We start from the raw sequence: 19,303 nt of genomic DNA on the forward strand, positions 1-19,303 counted from the left end.
ACGATGAAAGCTTCCACTGTCACGTCAGGGATATGCCCGGGCTGTTAAGGTATGGCGTCAGATACGCTTTTCTGACACGGTCTTTCCATGTATGCTTTGGGAAGTGTGCACACTTCGGGAAGCGCGCGCGCCTCCCGGGAGCTCTATATTAAAAGCCCTAAAGCTTCATCGGAGGTATGTTTTTCATTACAGTAGCTACAGTCACACTGCTGCTCATTTCTTCTCTACTTCATTTGCTTGTCGCCGGTAGCTAACTTGAGCGTCGGAGGGCTATCGTCGGGGAACCCCTCCTCGACTCGGCATTAACGACTCTGTGATTACAAGCTTAGCTCGTTGGAGATCTGTATCACCTTCAGTCAACATCCAATCAACATAAACATCAATTTTCCAACGTCCTTCTACTCGCACTTGGATAGAAACAAAAAATATATATATATATATAGCCGCATCTGTTATTATTTTATTTTGTATCAACATATTTTTCGTGGATCTACAAAAAAGCATCCTTATATATTTTATGTTATATTAAAAAAATAAAATATTTTTATCTGTCAAAATGAATTCTATAGTTGTTGCAGATTAATGCGTAATTTTAACACAAAATTTATCTTTTAAAATTAAAAACAGCATATTCTTCTTAAAATTCTCAATAAGACCCTTAGCATATTTTTTTTTAGTCCAAATTAATATTTTTGGTACATTAAAAATATCTTACATGGCTAATTTTAATTTAAAACAGTTCTTTTCAATTTTTTTAAAAAATACATAATCTTCTTAAAAAAAATTCAATAAACATCCATTATATATAAAGTTCGTATCCGTTGTCCCAAACTCCCGTGTCCCCTCTATCCCGCTGACTAATCAGATGAGCTAAATCACATCTCAAGGATGTCATGCACACCACGAAAATGCCACACACACCTCAAGGATGTCATAACCATCCGATCAATGAGGAGATACGAGAGTTTAGGACAAAGGATCTGAACTCTATATATAAACCACCATAAAGACGTTTTTACAAAAATATTATACAATTCTGCGAAGATACGATTGCCATTCAATGTTCATAGATCAATGAAGAGAGAGAGGGATTTACAGAACGTCTAGGTCACATGTTAAGTCTCATCTGTCATGGAAACTAGATTGGGCAACAACTACTCAGAGTTGCCACACAAAAAGGAAATGACAACTTTGATCTCACCTCAGCAAACTAAATACTCAAAAAATTGTTTGGAGAGAGGAAAAACACTAGTTAAATCTGACTTCCCTCTTCCTATTGGTTGGTTCAGCTTAATTATGTGCCTTCAAGAAGCCTATGGATGACTTGATATTGTCTCCTCGAAGATGTCGATAGATTTAGCCAGATTTCATCTGTTGCCAAAAGAAAATAGTAAAAGGAATTATCAATGAATACAGTTGGTTGAAGTGTTGTGTTAACATAAATGATTGAAAAATAAGTAGGTAGCTGGGCAGTAGTTAGAAGAATAAAGTTTGATTGCCTACAACAACCAACTCCTGGAAATTTAACATGGTCTATTAGTGACGAATAATCATTCTGAGCAAATCGATACAGAAAATTAGGAAGAGATAGGTAGGGAGAACAAAAGAATATGCCATCCTGGGAGAAGCTCAATCCTAAGACTAGTTTGTGAGAGAAAGAGTTAAAGACAGTAAATAGCCATAAGCCTACTCTTCTCTTCATCTGTGTTTGCAAAGGATCTTATTGATGTCAATGAAGTGAAGAATACAGGAATCTACAGGGGATATATTGATGTCGATACAGGGATCCACACTAGATTTGTTCCAAGTTTGATTGAGTCCAGTTAGGTAAAAACTTATTTTCCCTATAATATTTAAATTTATTGGATTTTTTTTTGTTAGAATCTCTAAAAGGGACCATAATCCCCCAACCATTAATTTAATAACGTTCCTCTCTTCATAAGTGTTGTTCTCAGTCAATGTGAGAGTTTTGTCTCTGTGCTACTTCAACTATGATCTTGATTATGATCTATCTTACATAGACCTAAGAAATTCTCATTGCATGCTCATGCTTACTACAATTAAGTAATATGTCAATACAACACCAATAAACAAACAGTATAAAATAAATGGAAAACTTTATACAAATCTGTTATCGTGCTTGAGTTTCTACAACTGCAAAAGATCCAAAATCAAAAACATGTACAGATGTAAAAGGAAAGTCTCCAAAATGCTTACCAGTAGCACTATTTTAGGACGTTTTAAGCTGACAACAATAGGTGTTAATTTCATCAGAATTCATCAGCAGAACACCCAATATGATAAGCAGAAACAGAATCTGGAGCCAATTTCATTTGGCTAGAATTGGATGCAGACATTTCCCAAAAGGCACGATGAACAGGAGGCAAAAGCAAAGCTAGTGACTTGTCCATCCTTAAAAGACGACCACATTTACTGTGCATAAAAAGATTTCAGTTAATTTCTGAAACAACTAATATGATATTGGATAGTATAAAAAAATATCATTATATTACCTGCATGTTTTTGAAAATAATGTTTGATGGCTGCAGATCCAACGCTGCAAGAAATATAATGCTAAATATGAAAGAAGCCTTTACCCATTAAGTATAACAACAAATCAACCTAGTGAAACTACGCAATGCATTTGAGATTGATATAACCTTAATATTCAATTAGCTTTGCATTGAGAAGAAAATGATTAATTTAAGTTATTTTTGAATTAATGAAAATCTAAGAATAAATAAAATGAGAAGAGAATATTTGTTTTCTAAAAAAGATTATTTTCAAAAATGTAAAAGGAGAACTAATATGGCTCACCAAATATTAAAACCACAGCAATTGAAAAAAAAAAACATATCATATATATGATGAATCAAAAAATAATCAACAAAATGATAGAAGAGATTAAAAATTTATACAGTAATTGATACGGTGAAAAAGGTGGACCCCCAAAAAATGAGTGAAGATCGGCTGACGTGGAGGTCAAAGTTAAGGAGTAATTGAAGCGGCGTGCCTGAGTTGGCCAAGTAGCCGGTTGGACGTGAATGTCCGACTGGACTTAGCATCTCAACCCGGGTCAGGCGGGCTAGCTTCGTTGCGGATCATTGAGTAACCCAACCGACGGCTTCAGTCGATCGGGGATGTAAGCTGATCGGACACTCTATTCCTTTACGGTCAAGGAAGGGGCCGAGTGAAGACTGGGTCAACGATGACAACCCATAGGATCGAGTCGGCGGTCTCCCTAAGTGACGGCCGATCGACCTAACACTGGTCCCATGTTCCCGCTATATCTTACTATTTTGGAAGTTTGTGCCATAAAGGACAGAAAATATATTGTAAGCAAATCGTACTTTAGAAGCTTCTAGCATATCAAATCACAAAGATTTGCGCGCTCATTTAAGGAAATGTAACAAAAGCACTTTATGGCATGCCCTTTCTTAGAAACACTTGGGAAGTGTGCAAATGTTTTGAGATGCATGCGTAAATACAGCAATGACCCTATAAAAGGCAGTTTCCATTCACTAGTGAAGGTATGCGATGCTCTATAATTTTACACGCTAATTTGCTATTGTTCGTCTTCATTATTTCTTCCTCACAAACCGATCATTGACTTCAACGTCGAAGGACCAATGCCGAGGGCACCTTCCCTGGCCCGACACTAACGCTCTCTGTGTTGCAAGACAGCGTGAAATCTTCATTTGGTCAACCGCAGAGCCACGTCCCTAGTTCACCGCCTTCACCGCTTTCACCGCTTTCAGACAGGATTAGTAATCTTGATAGATAAAAAATTTACATAACAAACTTTGGAATGTTGCATCAAGGAGAACATTTTGCTTATTGGTCAGTTTAGATAATGTGTTTCTCGTTGATTAGGTGGGACATATCAATTATACAATCTTTTTGAATTGTTTAAATTGATTTTCTTAATAACAACCTAAACTAGCTTAGTTTTAGGATTTTTTTTAGCAAGGACTAATTGAAACAGCATAGGCACCCACACCATTCTGTGTATTACAGTAACCTTGTCTTATACCATTTTCATGCAATCTTAAAATCAAGGTTATAATGCATGTGATGTTACAACCGGGAGCATAGTTAAAGGAGGAAAACACATCCTTGATGGAGTCCGGACACGAAAGAGGCAGATTTAGAGAATCTTATAAAAAATTAAGGCCTTATCTATTTTCAATTTGCAGTTTTCAGAAAATAAAATAAAGTCTTTAAAAATTAAAAATATATTTATCACATCATTCACCTCTAATAAATATAAATGTGTTAAGAAAATAATTTATAAAATATTTATTTTCCAAAAAGAAATTTTTTAAAACAAACAAGGTCTAAATGTGGCACTATTCTCATACTACAAAAGCTATACCTAGACACCTACTAAGAGGGTTAGACATACCAGAAGTAGAGTAAGTGAATGATTACTTTCCACACTGAGAAAGTACTGCAATGCTCTATCAGCATTCTCCTGCATAGGAACAAAGTTGAATGCATGATGTATTTGTAACACTTCACAGAACTGAAGGAGTTAACATATTTCACTCTGCCAACTGGATTTTAAAGGTTAATTAAGCACAAGGAAAAAAAATCAATCTATGGAAAACTTACTGTGACATGTCTAAACACATGATGTACTGATACACCCCTTGAATGCATGTAGTTGCCACCCTAGAAAAGTTTAATCACAATTATTACAGAAGAAAAAATGAAAGAGAAGAGATGATTACTTGAAATGTCAATTGCATGCATGCTTGATATGGTTGAATTGATTAGAAACAGGCCTCCTAATAAATATTGATCCGCAAGCACTATGTAAATTATGGCAATCATTGAATCAAAAATTTAATCAATTAAAAAGTAGTGAGTGGGCTCACAAAGTGAATAAGGCTGGATTTGGCATAGTAGTTAAGTGTTTGTTGACCTAAATCTCAAAATCGCTTGAAAAAACAATCTTACAATCTAGATTGGTAAAAATATATTTTAGAAAACAGTTTTTGCTTTAAAATAAAAATGACAGTATAACAAAATGATTAAAATAAACATGAACAATTAAAACTTAAAATAAATTATATACACATCATTTTTATTTTTTTTTATTAATTTTAAATATAAAATAATATTTATGTAATATCACCATTTTAAAACAAATATTTCTTTGATTGAATTGATCTTTCCATTATATTAATTATAGTTTATAAAATACTAATTTTTTTGTCCAGGTTAGTGTTCACCTATATGTTAAAATGTTTTTAGCCAATTATTTATTAAAAATATTCAATCATTAATATAATATTTTAAATTTCCATATAATATTAAATTTTTGTTTATTCAATAGGGTAATGATTTTGATATTTGTAATACTTTATTATCATAATATATTTTAAAGAGTAAACTAATCATAATGATATTACTTAGTTATTTGAATTATTATTTTGACGAGTTATTCTTATAATATTAATTATTAAATAATAACATTTTATTTTATTTATTAAATTATATTTTAAAATGTTTTCTAATTTTATTTTAATATCATTTAATGCATTATTAACATATTAATTTTATTCTAATTTAAACTTGATTATTTTGTATTATTTAAATAATATTTAAACATTAACTTTTAAATATTAAAAATATTGTCTTTCACTATATTTTAAAATTATATTTATAGTATTTAATTTTTTTTTACTATCCAAAAATTGCTTAGGAAAAGAAACATTGGAAAGCAATTTAGAAATGCAGTGCTTTGAATAAAAACACTTTGAACATGAGTTCACTTCACATCTTAATCAACTCTCAAAATGCTTTTGAAGGCCGAAACACTTTGGGAAATGATTCTCTAAACCAAGCCTAAATAAAGATGGTCAGCAATATAATATTCAACTTGATTAACCTGAACAAATATTAAGTTTGGAGAAAAGTAAAAATTAACTACAGCTACCAAATGATTTCCAACCAAGGAAACTGAAGTTTAAGGGAAATTAGATTGATGAGAAAAAAAGAGCAGAAAGGCCTCTTGAGGGGAGTCTGAGAGAAGAAAGAAGCAAAAAGTAAACTTAATTGATAATATTAAACAGCCCGTTAATTGTACCTCATCAGTAGAAAAAAATGCCAGGGCATCAGGGGTTATGGAGCCTGCCGGATGCAATGATACCACAGCTCTGAAGATAAAAGGAACCAGCAATTCAATCACAGCTGCTTGATCTACTACAGCAACATTAGATACCCCAGCGCTTGTGTAGCTTGAGTGATTCAAACTCTGATTCTTAAATGAGTCTGAATTTTCACTTACAATAGAGGACAATGAAGAAGCTCTTTTTGACCAATCTAGACGCTGATAAGTGAAGATTCTTATATTTGGGAACTCACACTCCAAATCTTTGAGAACCTCAAATAATGACATCTTCTCCTTATGGTCAGCTTTTCGAGTCCTGACAGAACCTTGGGAGTCTAACCATTTTTTGGCATTTTCAGGCTCTCCATCTCCTGATACTTCATCTTCTAGGTGAGGGAAAAATCGCTTTTTCTGATCAGTGAATGCCTTGAGAGCTAATCTGGAAATAATTAATGAATCATAAAATTTCTACTGGCATTCCCATTTTAACTTTTAAAGTAAGGACAATATCAGTGGACTTTTTACTCCAAAAAAATTCTAAGAACCCTTCCATTAAGAGCAAATTCCAATTATCATGGATAAAACAGTCTGGATGCAACAGTAGCTTCTTGTTCCATCACATGAATAAGAAGGAAGTTTTGGGACTCTAAGCTACCCCTTTTGTCTAACCTGTATTCCTCTAAGAAGGGTGAGAAGATAAACCATGTGGATCAACAAGGAAAATCAACCTGTATTCCTCATAGTAGCCATAAGAATTATCTTAATTATCACACTTGAAAACCGGCATCTGGAGCAGCCACAGCATTGAGAAACTATGATGAAAACTGGGTAACAAAGGACAAGGTAAATGGTATGGAAAGTTTCCATAGGAAGATATTCATTTAAGAGATTGGTAGTAAAATATTCTGAAACGTTGAAACTAGTGTTGAAACAAGAGAGCAGGTCGGATACGGTTAAACTAGTGTTGAAACAAGGACGACCAAATGGAAGCTATTGTCTAGTAAATAGGAAACTCTAGCTAGCTATTGTAAAGTAACGAATTACCTCTTGTTTCTTTTCTCTTTCCTCTTCCTCTTCCCTCTTTTGTTCGTCTCTTAATCATTATCTTCCTCCTCTCCTTTTTCATTCTCATCTTCATCTTTCTCTTCCTCCTCCCCTTCTTCATTCTCACTTTCATCTTCCTCTTCCTCCCCCCTTCCACCAAATCAATACTGACAAACACTTCCTGTGCTTAACAGTCAATACATTGATTGACACCAAAATGATGTTGTGCCAGCCAACCACCAAACCTGACATTGAAACAGGATATATAACATTGGTAATTGGGTGCATGTCAGTCCAATTATTCACCAATATGAACTAAAGTGTACTGTTTGAGGCGGCTCTCTACTTGTTCTGTCATTATTTTCTTCTCACAATTTTTTTTTCTTTCTTTTCACCTCTATCCATCTATTGCTTCTTTATTTGTTTATTTCCCCCTCCCTTATTTCTCTTTGTTAATCCTCCTCTCAATCTTAATTGCAGTGATAGCTATAGGCAGAATGGAAGATGGAAGTGCAAGTGCTTAGAAATGCAATACAAATAATGAAACTTTTTCATAGCTTCAACAAAGTAGGTAGGGCTACGCCATACCATTTCCAACATCTGCTAAAATTTCTGAGCGTTGAAGTAATTGTTGGTACAATACATGGTAGGGCAATTAATTATTCAACTACTGATCTTTTCATCAGAAGTTTCACAATAAGCTATCAGAATTTAAATGACCAGACAATGTTCAGTCATTTAAATTCATGATCTTTTATATTATATCAACTATGGCCCAGATACAAGCCAATTCAAATGCATTTACCAGGTCAAATCTTTTAACAAAATGGGGAACAATACCCTGCCAGAATATCAAGATACTGAAACTCATTCATATATTTTATCCGTAGTTTGCTGCACTAGAAATATTGTGTATTGGTAAGACATCCTACAACCAATGAAGTATCTTGAAATAGCAGGCACCAGAGTAGTACATTGCATTGAGAGCCAATAGCAAGACAAGATTTAGGACAATTTTAATGTAACAAGACTAGTACGTTGACAATCATATTTATATCCAAGGAACAACAGAAATAGAGAAAATGACTAACTCTTATATTTTTAAAGTAAAAATCCGAATTGTTAATGGTAAAAAATAGTAACCTACATGAAACCAGAAGCTTGAACTTGACAAAGATGAAGAGTCAAAAATAAAAGTTAAAACCAAAATTTATGAAAAGACAATAAGTACTAGAATCACTGAGAAAATACTTCATTGTAAACTAACATTGCAATTAAATCCTACCTAGTCCTATCAACAGCAGATGCACCAGCCTGTCCTGCAAGTTGTCGTTTCCATGCATATGCAACAACTGCACCATCCGGGCAAACAAGGGGCATGTGCAATCCCCAAGAATTACCTCGTAGCTTGGTAGACCCATTCAATACCCCAGAAGCTTCCAGTTGGTTTCCTAAGAAAGGAAGAGAATACAAATTAATTTATACTGAAAAATGTTTGAAATAATGGAAATACTTGTTCAGCAATGTTAAAAAATATAATAAACTTTCTACTTACTATAGCTAAACAGGTTGAAGCGAAGAGTCTAATTGAGTGTGAGGAGACAAATAAATTGTAGTTAAGAGATCTGATTATTATCAGTGTGTAGTCTTGCACAACATTCAATATAAGAATAAGATCTATGTAACTGACCCCAAATAATTGGGACTAACAGAGGTTGATGATGATGCAGACAACAAAGATCTTATAGTTTTCTTTTCTCTTTCTCAGAAGACTTCTGTTTATTTTCAAAACGGTAAATGTAGGACAAGTGGTATTGCAAATCAAAATTAAACTGGCAAAATTCTTCATTTATAAGCCAAACCTAGAGCTTTAAGCGTGATAGTTTTATTCTCATGACATTCACTCACAGAAGAGTGATATACTACTACTGTTAATAACTCATATACCTGGAAAAAGCTTGAATTTTCTTTTGAATGTCAATTTCCTAGACAATATGCTGGATGGTTATAATACTCTGAGCAGGTTCACACTGAATTATGTATTTTGTTCCAAACCTATGGGCTAGGGATTCAACAATTAAATCAACAACAATGTGAGATGATAGATGCTTATATTTTGGACCAACAACGATCCTTGACAGGTCAACCTACCGAAACCACGAAGCAACATCATAACCAAGAAACAAAAGAAATCAGATGTAACATTGAACAAAAAAGGACTAGAAAAAAAAAAACAAGAACAAGATTCTAAGCCTATGACAAAAACAGTTTGAATACAACAACAACAAAAAAAAGTGACCAGATAAAGATCAATAATAAGATTCAAATCCTAAGAGAAAAAAATCAAACAGTTTGAATGCAACCAAAAATCAAGATAATGATTCAAACCCTAAGGAAACAAAATGAAGCAATTTGAATTGTACTTGGCAGAATCGCGGCCTTTATCGTATAGTGATCTCAGTAGATCAGGGAGAGATAAACCACGAAGTTCTATATGGATAATAAACTGGAAAAAAAAGATCGACGAAAGAGAATGGGGAGGAGAGAGCACCGAGTCCGCGGAGATCGTTGAAGTGCTGGCGCATCGAGGTGTCCTCCTTGCGGAGAAGCTGGGCGACCCTGTCAATCGACTGCTGAGGATCGTCGGCCGATAATAACAGCGCCTCCAGCAAGCGGTCGGCACCAAGCCGAATGTCGGCTATGATTCGGGCGGCGGAAGCCAGCCGCTCCATGGCCAGAGCCACCTGCTTCGGAGGAGCCTGCGAAGAAACTTCGCCATTCGATTCCATCAGATCCTGAGACTGCGTCGTCGCAACCGCCGTCCCAGCGGTGATTGACTGCTGAAATTGCGCCATCATATCGCCCCTACTCCTGCCTGAGAGCCCTTAATAAGGCAGATTAATTCGCCAAGGTAAAGAAAGCGAATATATTTCCCCTCGATGCCATTTAAAGCAAACTTTTAAAAATATTTTATTTTTAAAAATCGTTTTAATAATAGCTGTTGATCATTTTTAAATAAAAATATATTTATAAAATATATTTAGTGCGATTGTTTATCCTACGTGTAACCATAAATTTATTGAAATTAAAACTATGTTTCAGTAAATCATCTCAGCGCTAAAGTTAGATGATATTGTATAGTAGAAAATGAAAAGGCCTTTCTAAATAGCAAATTCAATCCTCTATAAGGTTTTGAGTAAAAGATACATTGTCCCACACGAAGTTGATGCAAGAATGGAAGGTTCATGTATAATAGAATAGCTAGTGATGTTTTCCATCCTGATGTCGGTGCTGAACACTGCATTCTTCGGACTGCAAGTGGTTTGAGTTGTTTAGACTGCACTGCAGTCTAGTTGTTACTTCTGTGGCTTCCACAGATTAAGATGCCTGCTAGTTGAGACAACTCTGTTGTTAAAATACCTGCTAGTGGGAAGCTTAAGGAATGAAATAGAGATAAAAAAAAAAAATGATATTCACATAAACCAGCTAAGGGCATTATCATATAGCCAACCTCAAAACTGTCGTCCAACTATACATTGCGACGGCGACGCAGTAGAGATTTTCATTTCGGTCTTCCAGAGTACCTGACTTTAGTGAAACGTCCAACCATGTAAAATGAAACTCTATCCTCTGAAAGAAGGATCCAAGGAATTTAAAAATGAGTTGTGAGTAAGAGACGATCCAATATATACACTTGCACTTACAATAACAAAACATGACTCAGTTTGCTTTAGCGGCACCGGAGTTACGGCCAAATTGAATAATGATTGGCTTCCCTTTGAAGACGTATCCATTGACTAGATTCTGCACAAAGGTAAAATAAATTAACAATCAAAATCTTACATAAAAGAAGAAACCCCAGGGAGTATCCACAGAAGATGTAAATCCAGGAGGAACACTATGAGAAGAGGCAGATACGTCAGGCTATTGTTCAACACACACCAGTGCATGCTGAGCAAGATCTACAGATGGAAATGTCACGAATGCTTGACCCCTCATGCGGCCTTCCTGATGTACAATTAACATGAGGAACAAAAAAAGATTGACGTTATAACGATGTATTAATGTAAAGACACAACAGATACCAAATCGAATACAATTTTATTGCAGCAATTATGTTAGGTGCATATGCTAAAGCATCAAAGTATATTCATGTAAGATGTCAAATAATTATATGCTCAACCTGGTTATATAGCCAAACAAGTGGCATGAGATTAAGAAAGGTTGTCAGTAAATATGAATACGCCACCGACACTGAAGCAACACTGAGAAAACAACAAAATGTTTTGATACCTCAACTATTCCAAACGATAAATCCAAATTGATAGATTTGATGCTATAGTTTTATTTCAGCATTCATACAAGTCCGAATGTAAACGTAACCACGTATTCAGCTCCTTGAAGTTTGAGATAACAAACAATTAACAGCTCAAGCAAATTATGCAGCCATACAAGTGAGATGAGATTAATGAAGGCTATCAATATATTAAAAGGCCCCTTAATGAGGATATAGTGCCAGGCTTAACAACAAGGGAGTTTCTGCTCCAACAATTAGCACCTAAAACTATACCTTGATTTACTAATTCTAAATAGATTTTTAGAACCCATTAACATCTCACACAGAAACATAAATGATATTTGGGAAATTGGATGGCATACAAGTTGGCATATGTGGCAAGTAGTTGGATCAAATTAACTAAAAAACAAGAATAATACGTACTGGACACTAAATTCAAACAGGGCCATCATTTTTTAGACCACAAGATGAAGTATCACCTTGTTTGTTGCGAACACCAACCATCATTTAGTTTGAGCTGTTAGGAAAGGAATCATTGTTACATTTATATTCTTAACACTCTAACGTGTCAATATTGACATTGGCAATTACCACAATTTGAAGGGAATACTATCATTAGGAGGGCATGTTAGTCCCAACTATTTAGGATGCCTATATGGAACTATATCCAAGGTCATAAGACCTACTTTGATATTAAGTGATTGGCTTGACTGCCTTTCTCAAAAAGCACAAATGTGATAGGAAAGGGTCCATTCTATGCACATTCTTACCACATTATGTGGTTGGTTTCGTTAGAACACTACTATCATCAGTCAATGAATCAACAAGATCTACATGAATAAGAAATACACAAAACACAATAAAATAAAATAAAATAAAATAAAGTAGTCATACAGCAGTTGAAATCAGCAAAGAAAATATCCAAATTTACTTTCTCATCAAAAGAAGTATGCATGATAATCAACATATCTCACCTGCATCAACTTAATAGTGAGTCCAACTCTAGCAGCTTCAATGCTTCCAAAAAGTGACCCTGATATGTGATTGCCCATACAAGCACAGTAAACAAGGATTCACAACGAAAAGTGAGCAGCTAGTTAAATCTGTATGTGTACTTACAGAGTTACAGTTATCAGACTTCAAAAGAAAAGAGAAATCTCTCCCAATATTTAACTCATTTTGATTTCTAGAGAACTTACCAAATATGAAGTAGAAGTCATCAACAACCACATCTTTTGCCAAGTTTTTAATGTACAAGACACTTGCAGGGTCTCCAGGAGAATAATTCTGCAAGGTTGAAGTGTTTTTATTCCATCAAACCAAGTATGCATGAATATTGGCCTGGACATAATGATAAGATACACTGATCCAAACTACCATTAAATGATTTGCCAATGTGAACTTCAGTTTTAAAGAAATGGAATAAAGAAAAAGAGGAAGAACATAGTAATCCAAAAAGAATTCACATATTAAGCATAAAGATTCAAAATACTGTTTTTAAGAGATATAGTAAGCATAAAGTAAAAAGGACAAGAAATCAAATACAAAACAAGTTCTTTGTATCCAAGGGAAATATGCAATAAACTGTGGACAAGGATGAAGTAAACAGATAAATGCAGTATCATCAAGATTCAAAATAGACTTACATGCATTCATATTTTTTTTCCTTTTCAAAAGTTAGTAAATTTGATGCAAGAAGCCTGTATACAAAAAACAAAGAGGAATGATACCTTGAACATGGGAAGAGACAGGATTTCCTCGGGAGGCAATTTTCCACTTTCAATTTCTTGTGGTGTAGCGATAAGTGAATGCTCAAAATGCTCATTATCTAAAGCTGGTTCTTTTACACACATATCTTTTTCCATAGTTTCCTTGAGAACTGGTTTAGGAGCAACTTTAATCTAATATCAAAATAAGGTGCATCATGTCCAGCAAAGTGCAAACACATATAAGAATATTAAGCTTGTGAAGAAAATGAGAACCTGCAATACAGGATTTTTCTTTCTAATAACTGGAATTTCTTTTGGAACCAAGGAAACAGGTTTCAATCCAACATCTTCATGTGCTACACCTCTATCAACTGCAGGACCAACAATTGCTTCTTGCCTCCTACGCTTTTGACGATGACTACTCTCAGCATCTTCCTGCAAAGGTTAATTTCTAGTTAGGATAAAAAAGCTAGTCTTTGAACAAGTTGAATTTTAATACTACAATCAAGGAAGAACTATAAGTAAATAAGTACTTCTGATGATTCCATCTCAGACTCTTCACTGGATAAATCATTCAAATTTGACTTCATTGCTGTTGTAGTAGGAGGCCGAGGAGGTGATGGAGGTGGAGCAGCAGGTATTGGGGGTGGTAATGGTGGAGTTGGCAATGCCATGCGAAATGGTGCTGGAATATTCATTTTGTTCATTAAATGCAAAACCTGGAAAGACATTATGTTGTTACACATTACAGTAATTCCAAGAGTCTACCATTCTATGTTAACTTTGATAGAACAGATGACGTGGAAAATAACAGTGCTGAAACCAATTCAACCTGTGTATAAAATCGAGGGACAGCAATTAGTGCATTCACAATGTTGGTCAATATATTTCCATCAGGAGGAGGATATGCATACCTATAAAAGAAGTTTACAGTTCAGTAGTATAGTTTGATGAGAACATATAATCTATTAAAAGAAAATTGAATTGCAGAAGAATTAGTCTAGCTTCCAGATTCTTGTTAATTTTATTTTAAATTACTAAACTAGTATCCATCAATGACAGAGAGGTGATTCTATAATATAGAAATACTTTTTAAGAAGAAATATCGTCACAGACAACCATGCCTCAAATCAACAGGTAACCAATGGGTGGTAGTTATGTATTACCATGATGTTTAAAGAAAGGAGAACTCGCTTTCTGACTGATGGCTTTAGTAATTACGTGGAAGTATAAGGTAAGTTACTGGATTCAAATATATCTATCATTTGCAATAATGATAAAAAAATAAATTGTAATCCGAATATACTCTTATCAAGAAAGTAGCAGGACTGGATTTATTGACTGTTGCTGGAAGCCTGAAACTATCTTGGGCCTCTTAGCACAAGCCCAGAAAAGAAAACTCATGGGAAAACAAAGTGACTGTTCAAGGAAAATTCAACCTATATTTCAGTCAGCAAATATAATGCATAGCCAGAATACATCTTTAATATTATTACATAACTGATAAGAATAGGATGTGCAAGCTGTCAATGAACATGGACATGGTCCACACTAGTTCTCTATATATGTCTAATCAGGTAAGTACTTATAATTTCACCCTCCCAAGCTTATAATTTACGCTCCCACATTCTTCATCAAGTCTTAGAATTCCTAATAAAAAAAGATAACTACTAAATTTTGAATTGTCAAACCCCCCTCCCAAAAAAAAACACATTGATCAACTAATAAATAAGAGAATAATTGAGAAATCATTGTCATGGACAACATACTCGAGATGTGGTGGAAAAGGATAGTCCACACCCAGCCTTGGAGCAATGGGTTCACCAGTCGTCAAGTTCTTTTGGTTTGTAAAAGATTCCTTGAGATGTGATGAATTTGCAGTGGAATCCTTCTTTGATTGAGAATCACTTTTCTGATCTGCAGACTTCAAATTGGGCTTGCTGGCTCTCTCTACTTTTAAGACTTTTCCCAGAAATCTCAACCTAAATAATCCTCCAAAAAAATAATAATAAGAGACCATGACAATCTTGAGTTTGATCGCATAAACTACAGTGGAAAGCAGGGCACAAATTGTAAAAGGTATCATTTTGACATGAACTAGTATCATCAGTTAAAAATTAGTTAAATCATCTACCTGTTCAACTGAGTTTGTGCTTGAGTGGCTAGAACTTCATCCTTGAAATCCACAAAGGCACAATTCCTTAGTCTAGAGTAAAGAGAAAGTGTTCATTGACTAGAAAGTAAAATAGTGCTAAAGCAAAGAGAATCGAATATCATAACAAACAAAAGAAGAGTTTTAGCACAGTTAATAGGACTTGTATTCTTTAACTTTAGTCATCAGCTCATCCAAACTAGCCCAACTGATGAAAATAGTTCAGTTTTAGAAGGAAAACATGCCTACTAGCATTCATGTAATATATATATATATATATATATATATATATATATAAATTGACTCATTTATTCCCTTAACTATTTTTTTTTGTTATTCCTCATTCGGAAAAGTAATGTATTTCAGGAACAGATACTCTCATTTTCACTCCAGAAATCCTTGTTCAGTGTTAAAAAGATTATGAGGTAGTTATTATTAACCAAGTCCCACTGCATGCAAGATATATATAATGAGACAACATGAGACCCCTCTGCTGACATCTACTGTAATATATATTAGCTAGACCATTAAACTCCCTACTTGATCAGTATTGCTATCTTCAGAGCAAATAGATAATATCATGGACGCTAACACTATGTCATGCGTTGCTCCGAATATACTTATTCACTAAGCCCGCGACCTAAACTACTTGGCCTGCAACTATGCTCCCGGTGTTCAACAAACTAAACAATCCACAATCGAAGACCTTTTCAAACAAAATTTATCAAGAGGTTAGCAGAACAAGTGCAAAATCCACACGGAGAAACTTTCTTGTGCATAGTTCACTGTTGTTCCCTAGAATAGACAAAAAGACCCTCCTGTACTGAGACGACACTATTTCAGACCATCATAGATAGTTGACAAGCGTCAAGAACAACACGCACGCCATGGGCATCAAAGCAATGGAGTAAGCAGATCAAAGAGAAGAAACAAACAGAGCGACACGTAGCAGACCTTCCACCGGCGCAGGGCCGGACACTGGAGGCACCATAGTGAGAGAACAGACGAGATAGTAGGTCGTGAGGCATTCCTTCCGGCAGATGTCGAACCAGGAGCGTCGCCGCTGCTTCAGCGCCGGAAGATGACTCCTCGGATTCAGGCACTAAGTTTGAAGGCGGCGGCGGTGGTGCTGTCTCCGGTATCGTAGGCATCGGAGCAGGAGGGAAGAAGATCGACATTAGGTATTCCTTCGCCTCTGCTCGGCTACACGGAGAGGCGCAGGAAAAGAGGGTTGAAGGTGACGTCAACGGGTGGTGTCTGGAGATAGACCTCATTTGATGGAGCCGATCTTATACAGATCGGCCCAAATTAACAAAACAAACTATTTAGTATAATGCGACTTTAAATTCAAATGTATAAAAAAATATATACCAATTATATAAGGCAGAAATTACACATATTAATATTAATTAGTAAATACGTCTATAATGGTTTCCGTGATCAAGGCTATGGGGCGCTATGGTAACGAATGTATCTTTTTTTAAAAGTCAAATTTGTTCATAGAGAGGAATATAATAGGTCTATTGAAATAAGAGGTTAGATGCTTTATCCATAAGGAAACATAGGTTAGGGATAGATGATTTATAATTATGGTTAGATAATAGTCATGATTCTATCATAATTATGATTAATTATGATTATTTTTATATTATAATTTGGATCGAGACGAGTAGACAAAAGTCATTGGAGACGGCTCTTGCTCGGGGCTAGGCTGCTAGCCACTTGCCCATTGTGGGCGGTCTCCGAGTGGCATTTGATCATCTATCTTGACTCAAATTATAAATTAGAGATGATAAATTCATAGAAGAATCATAATTAATTATGAACGGATTATAATTATAATTCAATTATAATTATAAATGATTCATCTCCGATCTATTTTTTTTTAGTGGATTAAATTATCTACCCTCAGTACGAGTAGATGACTCTCTTCTAGTACTATCTGTAGATACCGCTTGAACCATCGTATGATTTGGTGTCATATGTTGATATCCAGGATGTTAATCTCAAGGTTATGAACAGTCTAATGATGGCTGAGATTTGGATAAAATGATGACTCCTATTATTGGACTTCAATTAAAGTTTTATATTAAAAAGATTTAATAAAAATTATAGGATTAAAAGGATACATAATATCTTCATTAGTATGAGGTCTTTTAGGGAGAACCCAAAAATAAAGTCATAAGGGTCTAAAGCTAAAGTGAATAATATCATATTATTGTGGAGATATTTAGATATCCTTTTGCACAACAATTGGTATCAGAGTCATGGTCCAGACCAGATGTCATGTGGGGGCTTTGAACGAAGTTGAGGGTGGGCCCGGAGTAGGTCAGGGTGATCAGATACTTGCTAGGAGGTCCGGAGCAAGTCAGAGTGACTGAATATTCGTGGCGAGACTCGAAGTAGATCAGGGTGACCGGATGCTCACGGATAGACCCGAAGCAGGTCAAGATTAACTGAATTCAGCTACTTACAAGGAGGCCCGAAACAGGTCAGGATGATCGGATGCTTGAGGGAAAGGCCCCGAAGCAGGGCAGGATGACCGGATACTCGTGGGGAGACCCGGAGCAGATCAGGATGACCGAATACTTGTGAGAAAGGCCCTGAAGCAGGTCAGGGGGTGACCAGATGTTCGATGGGAGGTGAATAGGTCAAGGTGACCGGATGCTCGCAGGTAGGGGTGATCACGGATCGGGTTGGTTCGGTTATTAGGGTAAAAAACTATCCGGCCCTACTAGATCAGATAATGCAAAATCGGGACCTACATCCGGCCCTATATCCGGCGGTTCTTATGTTTCAGATATCCGACGGGTTGTCAGTTATTTGGATATCCGACCCTATATCCAATGAAATATAAAATATAAATATAAATATAATAAAAAAATAAAAAAAATTAAAATGATAATAGACATCACTCATTACACGTTATAGCAGTTAATTGGAAATAACTATTATAACGTGTAGCAGCTTATCGGCAATAGTTGCTACAACGTGTAACAGCTTATCAACATTAGTTGCTACAAGTAAGGGTGATCGGATCGGGTTGGTTCGGTTATTGGGATAAAAAACTATCCGGCCCTACTAGATCAGATAATGCAATATTAGGACCCTACATCCGGCCCTATATCCGGCGGATCATTTTTTTCGGTTCGGTTCGAGTCGGTATAAGCGGGTTGGTCGGTTTGGCGGATTGACTGCTCATCCCTACTCGCAGGGAGGCTTGAAGCAGGTCAAGGTGACCGAATGCTCATGGGGAGACCGACTGTAGGTCAAGATGACCGGGTACGGATGCTTGCGGGGAGACCCAAAGCAGGTCAGAGTAACCAAATACTCGCGGGGAGGCCCAAACCATAAGTCATTCGTGAGGGAAGAATTGTTAAGGTTCAATCAAAGTCTCACATTAGAAATATTTGATAAAGATCATGGGGTTAAAATAATGCATGATATCTTTATTGATATAAGATATTTTGAAAAGAGCTCGAGTAAAATCATGAGGATCTAGATTAAAATGAATAATATTATACTATTATAAAGATACATGATTATCTTTTTACACAACACTATGACTCACAGAGATAAAGGGGGTTACTCATAACACGTGGGTTCATTTTAAAAGTCGAGTTCTAATGTATTATCGTGGGAGGAAAACATTAATTAATGATTCTTATATGTTAAACTAAAGCAGGTTATGCTTGACTTTTAAAATATTTTAATGTTATGCCCTTTATAAACCAAGGGGTGTGGAGCTGATCATTTGGAAGCTAGCTAAAAGCGTCCGAGTGAAATTTTTTTTCGGCTAGCTTGCCATGATGTTGTCCCAACGTTCAAATTTCTGCATCAGAGGAGACTGCTCAATATCAAAAAATCTATAGATTGCTCCTTATCTTTACCGTGATAATTTTAACATTTGACAAAAAAGTGAATACGTTTGTCCTTAGTGTTTTTGTCAATTTGTCCCAATGTCAATACGGAGGAGGTAAATC

At 35.5% G+C, this 19,303-nt stretch overlaps 2 protein-coding genes across 8 annotated transcripts; both read right to left on the reverse strand.

Annotated features, from left to right (window-relative positions):
• Positions 1–1,050: 1,050 nt before the first annotated feature.
• LOC121977255 (mediator of RNA polymerase II transcription subunit 27-like) lies at positions 1,051–10,017 on the reverse strand. Its single transcript, XM_042529844.1, has 8 exons — positions 9,714–10,017; positions 8,477–8,557; positions 6,095–6,552; positions 4,615–4,674; positions 4,406–4,474; positions 2,514–2,557; positions 2,218–2,433; positions 1,051–1,371 (listed from the first exon to the last, which is right to left on the reverse strand). Exons 1-7 carry the CDS (start codon positions 10,015–10,017, stop codon positions 2,271–2,273), a joined length of 1,179 nt encoding a protein of 392 aa, XP_042385778.1. The 3' UTR covers positions 1,051–1,371; positions 2,218–2,270.
• A 303-nt stretch (positions 10,018–10,320) lies between these two features.
• LOC121974460 (U11/U12 small nuclear ribonucleoprotein 65 kDa protein-like) lies at positions 10,321–16,577 on the reverse strand. Of its 7 annotated transcripts, none has more exons than XM_042525526.1 (13): positions 16,275–16,577; positions 15,303–15,374; positions 14,938–15,150; positions 14,001–14,082; positions 13,702–13,887; positions 13,442–13,603; positions 13,190–13,360; positions 12,659–12,746; positions 12,434–12,492; positions 11,105–11,170; positions 10,867–10,966; positions 10,674–10,792; positions 10,321–10,549 (listed from the first exon to the last, which is right to left on the reverse strand). In XM_042525526.1, the coding sequence occupies exons 1-11, from the start codon at positions 16,496–16,498 to the stop codon at positions 10,883–10,885; spliced, it is 1,407 nt and encodes a 468-aa protein (XP_042381460.1). In that variant the 5' UTR covers positions 16,499–16,577; the 3' UTR covers positions 10,321–10,549; positions 10,674–10,792; positions 10,867–10,882. The 7 variants fall into 7 exon arrangements, with proteins under 7 accessions (XP_042381460.1, XP_042381462.1, XP_042381459.1 ...); XM_042525528.1 differs by having other exon boundaries at positions 10,321–10,552; XM_042525525.1 differs by having other exon boundaries at positions 10,321–10,582.
• Positions 16,578–19,303: the final 2,726 nt, after the last annotated feature.

The sequence above is a fragment of the Zingiber officinale genome, chromosome 4B (assembly GCF_018446385.1).
Source record: "Zingiber officinale cultivar Zhangliang chromosome 4B, Zo_v1.1, whole genome shotgun sequence".
NCBI lineage: Eukaryota > Viridiplantae > Streptophyta > Magnoliopsida > Zingiberales > Zingiberaceae > Zingiber > Zingiber officinale.

Bases quoted from the DNA above. Each gene is read 5' to 3' on its own strand.
- LOC121977255 (XM_042529844.1), bottom strand. From the start codon at position 10,017: ATGGCGCAATTTCAGCAGTCAATCACCGCTGGGACGGCGGTTGCGACG. The intron at 8,558-9,713 runs GTGCTCTCTCCT...CTACGAGGTAAT, and splicing joins CAACGATCTCCGCGGACTCG to TCTTGGGGATTGCACATGCC. The intron at 2,558-4,405 runs GTATGTCTAACC...TATTTCTTGCAG, and splicing joins ATTCACTTACTCTACTTCTG to CGTTGGATCTGCAGCCATCA.
- LOC121974460 (XM_042525526.1), bottom strand. From the start codon at position 16,498: ATGTCGATCTTCTTCCCTCCTGCTCCGATGCCTACGATACCGGAGACA. The intron at 15,151-15,302 runs GTAGATGATTTA...AGGATTATTTAG, and splicing joins GCACAAACTCAGTTGAACAG to GTTGAGATTTCTGGGAAAAG. The intron at 13,888-14,000 runs GTTGAATTGGTT...ATGTCTTTCCAG, and splicing joins TCCCTCGATTTTATACACAG to GTTTTGCATTTAATGAACAA.